Genomic DNA, 12,260 nt, shown 5'->3' on the forward strand with positions numbered 1-12,260 from the left:
CAAATGTGGAAGTCAGAGTAGAAATCAAAAGGAAAAGTCAGGAAATAACAGAAGGGAGATTATAAGTGTAATTTACCATTTTGGCTTCCGAATGCATCGGCTGGACTTGAGGAGAAGCACAGGGGTTGCTGAGAGTTGGACCTTGCATTCCCAGGAGGTTGGAGTTCACTGACATTTGTCTCTCCATCTAAAAGGAAGGAAAGCAACAGAGTCAGGAGTGTGGGAAAGGCCGCTTAGGCCATAGACAAAGCTGTGTGTCATGAATCGCTGTGGAGAAAGCCTGTGGTTTGGTGAAGGGTAAGCCTTGAACCAACCACATCAAAGAGTCGCCCAAAGCTACGCATTCTATAGAAGATTCCTCGAGCCAAAGAGAACTATGTTGTCATGTAGATCGCTTCCAAACAAAAGTATGGAACACTTCCCCTTTTGCAAGGCACTCCCACTACCATGAATTATGCTGATTTTTATAGCTGTAAAGAATAACATATGCATAGAAAAATGCTGTACAGATATATAATACACCAAATGGTTATCTCAGGTTATCTGTGGCATTTTATCCCCTCCCTAAATTTTATACAGAAACATGAATTATTTTAGCTGTAAGTAAAACATAAAATTAATTTAAAAAGTGTCATTGGTGGGTCGGTCTGCTGTCCGGACTCATACACACAACTGGAATGATCCAGCCCAGGGAACTGGCACATGTCTTCCTCCCTGTTAGCCTAGTCATGACCCTACACAGTGACAGTTTTAGACCTCACAGTGGCGCTAGGCCTTTGGGGAGGTGAAGAACGCAGCTGAGGGTTTGGTATGACATGATCAATGGATCCCACATTGTCCTGCTGACCCGCCATTGTGTCTAGAATTAACATCCTTCAAATATCTGCAGTGGGTTCTGGCATTTTTGTCTCCAGGGTGTCCCTGTTAAAAACTAAATACAGCAAAATTGATGGGGGACTCAAATGTTGGAAATTTTAACAGCTAATACGCTTGGTGATCAATGTACGTAAAATGTTATTGTTTCAGGAAGTAGAGGTATGACCCACCTTGACTCTAGGAGACCATAAGCATTTCCACCTTTGTGCCCCAGGGGGACTGCAAGCCATCAAGATGGCATCTGAGCCATTATCTTTATACCCCAGGGTGAGATGGCCACTGCCCAGGACATAAAGCCCACAGCCCAGGACACAGATGAGAGAATGCTGCAGCTTTTATCTGATTAACCTTTTTTGCTGAATTCCAACCCCCTCACCTACACTTCTCTTCTGCTTACAAAAAGAGCGTGTTTGTAATGGAATTTAAGATGGTCTGTTAGGGCACAAACCCGCTGTGTTCTCAGATGGCCGACCATCTGAATAAAGCACCCATAAAGATTCAGTCCCTGCCTCTGCTTCTTGGATCTGGTAGGTGACAGGCAGCGCGAACACTGGCTTTTCCAGTTTCAAAGTCTCTATTTCAGTCATGGAAGAATGTGTTTGATGCATATTTTCTGTTCAGTAGAAAATCAGCACTTTTCAAAGAACCAAAAGAAAGCAAATACTATACAGGATAGGGCAAAAGTAGGTTTACGGTTGCGAGTATGCGAAATTCCGAGCTTATTCTTTTATTATTATTAATTACTGCATTATTTTCCATACAAACAAGTGTAAACCTACTTTTGCCCCAACCCCTATTTTATACTGAAATTACACAGAAAATAATGAGATATTTCTAGGGGTATTCTTCACTGCAAGAGATTTTCCCATTTGCCAAGAGATGGGAAGGAGCGTGATGGTCGGAGATTTTAGGGAAGCAGGTTTCTGCTCAGAGTTAGTCTAGGTAGTCTTGGAAAATCCAGAGCTCTTGGTCCCTGAGGGAGCTCTCTCAGAGGAGCGTTAAGAGCGGCGGTTGATCTAAATGACCCTTTGATGTCCTTCCCATTGTTGGGCTTCTATGACTATAATTCCTGCTGTGCCCACCCCAGGAGCAGGGAGTGATTATGACACTGAACTAGTTTGTCTGTTACGTACCGTGAATGGTGAATGGATAAGTCAACCTGTTTCAAAAGAAACTATTGAAAGAATTTTCTGTTCGTGCTAGAGTGTTCCTGCCTGCAAAACCGTTTGAGGCCTGACCAATTCGATAAAACAAAACACACTCAAATCTCTAGGCAGCTAAGGATTTTAATTTTTTTAATTATTTTTTTTAAATCATGATAAAATAGTGCCATTAACTACATCTGCGCACTCTAACTCTTAAGTCATGAAGAAGATTGCTCTGAAAAATGCTTATTACTGATAACTCCCACTCGCAGAGGCTGCGGGGTAGGACAGCTGATGTAGCATTTGACCCCTTTTTCCGATTGGTGACCTTCTCCTGGGGGGACATCAAGTCCAGGTGAGCTTTTGTTCTCAGTTTTCTGAGGGAGGAGGGTGTCCACTAGGAAGCACAGGTGGTTGTCGGGAGGGTCCCAAGCTCCGGGCCCCCAGGGCACTGCGTGCGATGGCCGGCTCGCAGCTGCCACGCCCACAGTCGGCGAGCTTCCCCTTTGCAGAAAAATTACAGTCTGTGACTATTTCTACCCTGTGACTCACCAATTAAGCAGAGTATTGAAAACAGGCTGACTCCTCTATCTAAAAAAATTGCACATTCCCCTCTAAATAATTATAGGGGGTCAGCAAGAGCCTCTTTAAAACAACTATTTGGTGCTTCATACTAATAAGGCTCTGCACCATGAGCGTGGCTCTGATGGGTTGACTGGGATAAGGGATCAGAAGACGGGAGTGGCTTTGCTGAACGTAAAGTGCATTTAGCCCTGTACATAGAACATCCAGGTAAAGGAGTTCACGTTCTTTGTTTTTTGTTTGTTTGTTTGTTTGTTTGTTTGTTTGTTTGTTTTTGAGCTGCTTCTTTTCCCTGGAAACAAACTGGCAAACAAGAGCTGAAATGTCTGCACTTCATGGGGCTTTTGTAATAATAAATGGATGCTCCTATACACAAATTACTTAAGCATTTGATTTCTAAGATAGGATATCGCGATTCAGAGATATCCAGGCGCCTGCCTGGTTCCTCACCATACCCCAGCATCTAACGTGGGAGTCGGCCCACAGAAGGTGCGCAGCAGAAGTCTGTGAAATGAATAAATGGACAAATACATCATTTTGTGTCAGACCTCAGGCTTCGTGAAACATGTGGCATAACAGCCTGTGCTACAAATCAGGTAAGAATCACCTCTTCCCTGACAGACAGAGACTCTCTTTTATACCCAGGGAATCATGGTCACCTGGGGCAGGAACTCTGGGACAAGAGCACACTTGACATGCCAGCATGTCAGTGTAGGAGCTGGTGACTTCATAATAAAGAGGAAAAGGCCCAGATTGCGAGGGCCTATAACTTCTAGGATATGCTTTTTAGAGATTTTGTATTTATTTTAATTAGTTACATCGGTGTCACTCTGGACCTCAGTTTCTTGACCTCAGCGCTATTGGCAATTTGGGGGCACCCTGTGCGCTGCAGAATGTTTAACAGCATCCCTCTCCTTCACTCACTAGATGCCAGTTGCGCTCCCCTCAGCTGTGAAAGCCAAGTGTCTCCAGACACTGCCTACTATTGCCCCTGGTTGAGGATCCCTGCTCTAGACTGACACTATGGATGTGGCAGCTGAACATGTCATTGGCGTGGGGTTGGGAACTGCTGTGCGGGAAGCTTCCCTGACTTTTTTCTACATGGCTCTGTGCCACGCACCTGATCCTTTGTTTCTATTCTGAAGCAGAGGCAAGAGGTCACGTTATATGATGAAGGGATGTGGTACAATCCAGAGAAGCAGGAAACAAGTGCCAATCACCCTTCTCTGGGCCTTTCATCCCGAGTGTGCCACCCTTGTCCCTGGGATTGGGACACAGTTTAGTCAAATGGGAAAAAAAAAATGTTACTGCAGTGATATTTTTCTGAACAATGCATCACATTTCCAAGAGAAGACTGCTTTTGGACAGGAGGAATTTGGAGCCGAAATGAAGGCAGCTGGTGGTAGACGTCTTCACGCAGTTACTTGGGTTGAAAAAAACCTGGGGTAATGACATTGACGGTGCTGTGTTCTTCCCTCGGAAGGGGTTTACGCTGAGCAACACAGGTGAAGTCAGCCAGCTCATCCAGCCCAATTTTGCAGACTGTTCCTAGCCTGAACTGCCCGATATCTATAGCAGGCAAGTCCGTTTCTCTGAACTCGGGTCATTCCCCTGCCTCCACTCAGGTAAAGGAGCAAACTGCTCAGCCTGCCAAAATCTGAGCTGCTCTGTGAGCTTAGACGTGGGTCCCAGTCACTGCTGTTCACTCACGAGCTGTATAGCATGAGACAATCCCTTCCCCTTCTGACTCTTCAGCGCTACACCCATAAAATGAGTATGTCAATAATTAGACTTTCATATTCCCACAGGTTTACAGTGATAACAAAATGAAATAACAGAAGTAGACAATTCTTTAAAACGCTAAACTGCTCTGCAAGGCACTGCTGATATTGGCGCAGGAGGGTTTTAATAGAATTGTTATACGCCTCTAGGATTTTTTGAGAACTCTTGTGGCCCTGTAACACCAGCCACCAAATGTCCACCAACGCACAGTGTCAGGGAGGATGAAGAAGTACAGGCAGGGGATCCCATGGAAGGAGAGCACAGTCTGCTCTGGAATAATCTGTATCTCCCATCTGTGACCATCTGTTGCTTTCAAAGAGGGGCAGGAAAATATAATGGTGAGGGTAGACTCGGGAGTTAGACTACCTGGATTTCAATCCTGACTCCATCACCTACTGGCTCTGTGACCTTAGCCAAGTGACTCAGTTTCCTCATCTGTAAAATGGGAATAAAAACAGCATATACTTCAGAGGATTGTTTTGAGAAAGGAGGGAATGTACCTATCAGGTAGAGGTTGAGAGAGTGAGCTCTGGAGCCAGGATGCCTGGGTTCAAATCTCAGCGGCTCTGCGTCTCCGACAAGTTCCTTGCCTCACTTTGCTCATTTCAAAAATGGGGTAGGCCCTGGCTGGTGTGGCTCAGTGGACTGAGTGCTGGCCTGAGAATCAAAAGGTCACTAGTTTGATTCCCAGTCAGGGCACATGCCTGGGTTGCGGGCCAAGTCCCCCGGCTGGGGGCGCCCTCGAGGGCACATGAGAGGCAACCACACATTGATGTTTCTCTCCTTCTCTTTCTCCCTCCCTTCCCCTCTCTCTAAAGATAAATAAATTTTTTTTTAAATGGGGGTAGTATTAGTACTACCTCTTAGGAGTGTCTCATGTGTTAATAAAGTGCCTAGACATTGACTAACACATGAGAAGCACCGCACAAATGCTGTTAGAATAATTGATAGAATATGATATGCATGAATGTATGTTAAAGTTATATGTACCACTGTTATTATGTTTATTACTGTTACTCCGAGCCCTGGCTAGACCACTCACTGTCAGTTTAAGGACACCCTGCAAATAGCCCAGTGTAGACTTGGCAGGAGTCGTCCAACTGTGACCCTGAACAAACTCCGTCCGCTGGGTGCGGCCAGGTCACCTGTGCCCCGTAGGAAGATGTGCCCGTGCCTCACTAGGGAAGCAGTGAAGGACGGGGAAAGCCAACAAGATGCCTAGGGACGGACAACGGGGCACTGGAAGCCAACTGGCCCCCAGTGCAACCCCATCCAGAAGAAGCCGCTTTCTTCCCAGCTCAGCTTTCCTTTTACTTTTCAAATGGGGCAAGACTCGGAGGACGTGAGAAGCACTCACTGGCATCAGGACGGCGGAAGATCCCGGCATCGTAGGGTTAGGCAGGGTCCCAGGCATGGAGGCTGGCATGGGCTGTCTCTGTCTGTTGTGGATGTGTAGCAGGGAAGATAGAGAGCCTGGGACAGGCCTGTGGACAAAGAAAAAGAACAGCAAATATCATTCCTGATGCCCTGGGTTGGGGTGTCACTGCCTGTTTCCCTGTGACCAGATCCAGAGGGAACAACACCATTATATGTGCAGCAGATCAGATCCTCTGATGGGAGCCACGTAATTGAGGATATTGGGGAAATCATAACAAATAAAACAAAAGTCTGGCTTCCTTTGCTGCTTCCTAGTTAATACATCAAATTCCATTTCATTTCCTGACCTCTGTTCCCTAACTGATGTTCAATAGACAACAAGCTGATAAATCTTCAAACCCCCCCCTCATCTTAGCAAAGAGACATGGTGGTGAAATCCTGTGGTGACTGGGAAGTCCCTCCCCTCTGGAGGACCTTAGAGCCTGAAATGTGTGTACATGTGTTTTATCCACACTCTCCCACACCTCTGCCCGGAAGCCTGCCTGGCTTTGCTCTGGATACATTTTCACTATCTGGATTTGCAGCGCCAGCTTCATTCATAAATGCCCAATAAAAATCTATTTTGACTTGTTCACTCTTTTCCGCTGCGAATGGAAAACAAACAAACAACAACAACAACAAAAATAACGAAAGCCAGGACACAAATGAAGGCAGCTGGGTTGTGTTCACGGCTGGCTCTGTAGCCAGCCTTTCCCCAGGCGCGTCCGGAGCCCTGCCCCCGTTTTCCAACCCCTCGCTTCATAATAACTTGAGGTGTTAGGCTGTTTGACAGAAACTGATTTTGGCCTGACCCGCAGGACTTGGGTAAGCGCACGTTCCTCGGGGGCGTACATAGTTTGAGTTTTTGCTTCAATTGGCCAGAAAAAAATCTGAAGGGCCTTAAATAGATTTAATGAGCCAGGGAATAGGGGGCTGAGGGAAAAAGGGAATTATTTGTGTTTATTAAAAAATGGCAAACAAGTGACCTCCTTGGCTAAATTCTCAGTCTCCTGATGCTTTTGCTCTGGGGGGGCTGCGTAAATGTCAAGCCACTAAGTTAAAGACCTAACAACAAACAAGGCAGCAAACACGCCTCAGGACCTCGGCACTGGAAATGTTAAACCATCTTATCCCGAACACCAGGATAGAAACTATTGCTAACAAACTTAACGCCTTTTCTTTAAAAAAAAAAAAAAAAAAAAGAAAATTTCTCCTCTTAGGGCTGCAGATAGAGACAATCTGTGCAGGCAGATGCCTCCCGCGCTTCAGGGAGAGCCCCATCCAGAACCCCATCTGAGCAGCAGGAGACACCTCCTCTTTGGAGCTCCTTTGCCTCCCGTGGGTGACTTGTGCATGAGTGGGAGCCTGAGATGGAGAAAGAGGCCCAAACCCTCTTTCTTCCAAGGGCTGTTACAATCCCAAAGAAGATTAAGTTTGCCCCCTTTTTTTCCTGACAGCTCCTTTGGAAACAGCGCTAGCTAATCAGAGCCACACATATCAGAAAAAGATTAGCCATGAATGAGTCAATATTTATGTTTAGGAAGTCATATATATGAAAATATGAAAGAATATAAAGCTTTTATGCAGTTTGCATAGATAGACACAAATTACACCCAGTTTTTAAAAATAGAATGTGTGTACGAGTAGTTACACAGACAGGCCAGTGTAATAAATAGCTTGTAACAATGAGATGAATGTTTTCAGGAAACCAAATGAAGTATCATACTTGGTCATTTCTTGACATGCGCCCTGGGGACCTTTGGAATATGGATTAACAGTGAGGACAAATAGGGCCTTTGAAAGCCCTTTGGCATTTACAGTCCTAGGCAGCTCCTAGTTTCAAGTGTGCCAGAATTCTGTAGCAGCCTGTAATGTCAGAGTCTTAAAGTTTTATCTGAGTCAGAGGCAGACACCTCGAGTCAGACAGGTGTACCATGTGGCTCAATCAACAGACAATGTTTGTTTCATGTTCTCCAGTCTTAACGTTTTGTTTACAGAACTGAGATGTTTGCAGAAAATAAAATGGCTGTGTATAAACTATATCGTGCTTAGTAATTTTCAGTTCTTCTAAAGACAAGATCAATAATCTGAATGCTGCAGTTTCATAATGAGAAGGATTCATTGAGTAGCCCTACAAATCATCCAGCCATTGGTTCACCCTTTCATCTATAGATCTATATATCCATCCAGGTAAATAGATGTGTATACAACTATGTACACATCTATGCATACACACATAAAGCCTTCTCCATATGTCTGTTCTGCTAGACACCATGAAGAATCACATTTCCATTACAGACCATTAAGGACAAGCAAAAACTGTTATAGGAAAGACAACTACATTTTTTTATGATGTTGATTGACAATATCATCCTCATGAACAAAGAGCAACATATTATCATCATTTACATTTTTGTTTCCAACATGATATATTAATGAAAATCTGGTTATAAGTTTAACAATGGGTTCTTTTTTTAACAAGAAATCAATTAAACAACCTAATGGTGATGTGAATGAAGATGCTAAAGTAATTAAATTTGAAACGAATTTTCATTCTTCCCAAGACTATGGAAAACTCCCAGTGGTATAGAATAATTGGGGAATGGTATGTTTCATTTAATTCAATGTTCTTATTAGGTCAGTCATTTCCACATGTGCATAAATCTACTAGTTTTTAAAATATCAAGTATTCCTCCATTAATTAAGAAAGGCTTTCAAGGTACTGGGTTCCCTTGGGATTATAATAATAATTACCTAATCATGCCAATCAGAGCAATTAGCAGTGTATACTTGAAGGGGAAAATGGTTATTTAAGAACCCTGGATGCTTGGATTCTAAATAATTTTGGATTATTGTTTTATACAGATTCTGTAAATAATTCCCCAACCCCACCTACAAAACTAATAGAGTTTTGTAGGCTTCTTGCTTGGGCTTTTAAAACTACAAAAACTGAAAGAAAAAAAAAAGCTGCGTCTATCCATCACTGAAGTAATTATGTAGCTTGGCCCAGGAAATAATCATTTGTCCAGAATAGTCAGATCACTGAAGCCAAAAGCAGTATGGGAATAATTGCATTAATTAATTCCCCTTGTGTATATAAAAATAATTATTATTTAATACCTTGCACTTGCATCAAACATTTTATATTGCACTTATAAACTGCTTCATATTTTTCAAAATATTTTCACCTTCATGTGACTTGAAACAATGCAATGTGGTAGGTGAGGCATATCACTCCCATTTTGCTCAGGAGTAAGCTGAATTCAGAAACATTTAAATTGGCCCAGGGTCAGACGGGACATCAAAAGAAGCAGAACTTCTACCCAACTTGCAAAAGAGAGTTTCCCCCATCACACCTTGATGGACCCCATCACTAAATTATTGATTTCTTTAATACTAAAATAAATTCACAGTCCCTTTCCTTTGATATTTACACTGCCCTCTGGACTTTCTAATGAAGTAGCAACATTCCACAATAGAGCTAACATGAGAAGTCACTCATCCATGTGAAAATTATGTTTTCTTCCTTTAAAAAGGAAAAAAAAAAAAAAAGTACTTCCCAAACAACACATCAGTGAGACTCCGAAAATAGGATGGCAAATTGCAGCAAAGTTTTGAAAACAAAGACCCGACAGTTTTTCTCCAGTGCAGGCTTGTTGCCATGAGCTAATAATTCCAGACTTTGAGCAAGCCAAGCCTCCTTTTTAATAACCATATGCCTCTAGGTAAAGTATTTCTACTAAAAATTATTGAGGCATGGCACAGGTAAGATGTGTGAGCTCACGTTGGATTGTTCGCTTACTAAACTGAGTCCCGTAGCACTAGTTTTCCAATGTGACAGATTATCCCCTCTTCATACACTTGTATAAACATACTGCTTACGGCTGAAATCTATGTAAGCTTTTCTTTCAATTAAAATGTCAAGGATGACAGACGGTGTTTTCACTGTCCTTATTAACAGAACACTAGGTGCCCCAGCAAGCGATTTCATGTCCCTGTTCCCCCCACCCCCACCCCAAAGGATGTTTTCCAGTCTAGGGGTGTCTGGAAAGCAAGGGCTGTGTCTGCCGGTCTTCCTTGCCCTTGGACAAGCCCGGGTATCTTTAAGGAGCTAAGGGAGAGTGCTTTTGTTTGGAAGGTCTCAGGAGGGTCATAGCAGACTGCTCTCCTTCCCCAGGTCTTCACAAGATCCATGACAGCTATTAAATGCTCAGGACAGACAGACTGGCCCGGTATGACATCAGGCAAAGGGAAGAAGCAAGCGATGAAAAAAAATTAGGTCAGAAAATGAGAAGATCAACGTTAGCATCAAAATCAGACAATAGACATCTAAGAAACCTGGAGCAGAATGAAAAACAAAACAAAACAAAACAAAAGGACTTGGATGGGTGGGGTGGGGGTGGGGAGCAGAATAAGAAAAGCTTCACAGCAAGAAAATGAAAAGAAGAGTGGGCTTGGGGCAGGAGAGCCAGATGCCATTGCTCCTGGTTTCTGATGCTGGGAAGCAACTTCTTCAGGCTCAGGGCTCTGTTTCCTCATCTCTTTAATGAATGGTTCACACGATAGGCCACCTAGAAGTCCCTGGAAACTCTAAAATTCAGATTCTAGGGCTTGAAATGAAAACGAGATGTTCTTAATCTAGCAAGACTTATCTGTTCCGTGGTGATAAAGATTTTCGTCACTGCTCACTGCTATATCCACAGTGGTTAACCCAGCACCTGGCTCAGAGTAGGGGGTCAGTGTCTATATTAAACAAGATCGAGCCAGGAAATCACTTACTTTCGAACATCAAGATGACATTTGAAATGTGAATAAATCCCAAATAGAAGGTGTCCCTAAAAGGTGAGAGAAGTTGGGATAAAAGGACCCAGGGCATCCCATGGGGCCCACACTTCTTTCTCATTTAAATACGACATCATTTCACACATAGGCTGGAGAAAGCTTATTGCCCATGCTAGCTTTGTATTTGCCAAGGAAAAGAACTGTATGCCTCCTTCACACCTTCTTACATGAAGTGCTGTGGTCTCACCTGGGAGACTAGTTTCCGGCTGGCGTGGGGAGACTGAAGAGTCAAAGGCGGAATACAAACTCTTAAATCTTTATAGAAGGCAGTTTGTAATGAGAAGTGCTTGTTTACTCATTTTTCTCCGAAGAGGAATCTAAAACCTCCTACTTTTGTAAAGAAAGCAAGTTGTCAGGATAATCAAGTGGAATGTGAAATGGAAAGACAATGGAGCTAATTATTTCCATGGGTCATAATGACATTGTAAAATGGGGTAGTGAGGAACATAGGCTCAGGAAATAGCCTGCCAAGGTGCAATCTCAGCTCTGTCACTTACTAGCTGTGTGACCTTGGGCATGTTACTTAGCCTCTCTGTGCCTTAGTTCCTTCAACTGTAAAAGGAGATGATAGAGCTATTTAGCTCATGGCATTGTGAGTTACCACATGTTAAATATAGTGAATATGTTCAATAAAATTAGTTGTTTTTGTTAGCATTATTATCCTGAAACACAGATCAAATAGCAGATTAATCACTGAACTTCAAACAAGAAATTATGGCCTAGGGCTGGGACCCTACAGAACACCAATCCTTAGCTTTAATTAAAGAACTACAACCTAACAAACATAAAAATGCCTCAAACTCCTTGCGTATAGGAGATATTTCTTTTTAAAAACCATCAACTTTTGCTTCCCCAGAGGCAAATGGACTCTTCTCACCCAAAATTTTACAGAATTTCAAAATGGCTTCACATTATTCCTCAGAAAGGATCCTTATAAATATTTTCTCAAAAAGGAACCAAACTAGTTCCCCAGAGATCAGTTCTCAGGATCTTGTTTTTCCTGAAAACAATAACGAAATTCCAACAGAAGCAATAACTGGGTAAACAAGAAGCCTATCTGACCCATATTTTAAAAGACATCATGTTACCCGTATCTTTTTTTTTGAATGAACTCATAGGTCTGCACAGCCTCACTGTCAAGTTCCTGAAGTTGGATGGCAAACACAATATTTCCTCTTTTTAACAAATGAGAAATTTAAGACAAAGAAGTAGAAATATTTAGCTGAAAAAAAGCACCAGAATATCAGCAGAATTCAATTAAAATGTGTATTATCTCTTTCAAAGCTTTCTTCCATGCAAGGGAGGACCTCTGCCAAAGATCTGCAGTCTTGGCCAGAATCGTCTCTGCCCCCTTTTCCTTTGGTAACACAGACACTTAGGGGTGCTGAAGATCTGCATCCTAACCTCTGACTTGTCCCCTAGGCCCCATCCAGTCCAAAAAACTAGTAAAACCGCCAATGAAAACGGCAAATGCTCCAGCTCACACGAGATACCAGTAAGGCCATCTCCTTGTGATAGAACTTGACCTTGCTCCAAGGCCGTGCACCCTCTGGGCCCTCACTGTCTCAATCCCCTCTCCCTCTCCTCTCAGCTCATGGTCCTGGGCTCCATACACAA

At 43.1% G+C, this 12,260-nt stretch overlaps 1 protein-coding gene across 1 annotated transcript in view; it reads right to left on the reverse strand.

Moving 5' to 3' along the window:
* CREB5 (cAMP responsive element binding protein 5) overlaps window positions 1-12,260 on the reverse strand; it is a 124,170-nt gene that overhangs the window by 89,869 nt on the left and 22,041 nt on the right. The window contains exons 2-3 of the mRNA XM_090287072.1: window positions 5,743-5,869; window positions 77-187 (exon numbers count right to left, since the gene is read on the reverse strand). Coding sequence (XP_090143198.1) covers window positions 77-187; window positions 5,743-5,869 — 238 coding nt within the window. The remainder of the gene's footprint in view (window positions 1-76; window positions 188-5,742; window positions 5,870-12,260) is intronic.

The sequence above is a fragment of the Furipterus horrens genome, unplaced genomic scaffold (assembly GCF_987537825.1).
Source record: "Furipterus horrens unplaced genomic scaffold, mFurHor1.1.pri manual_scaffold_9, whole genome shotgun sequence".
In the NCBI taxonomy this organism is placed as follows: domain Eukaryota; kingdom Metazoa; phylum Chordata; class Mammalia; order Chiroptera; family Furipteridae; genus Furipterus; species Furipterus horrens.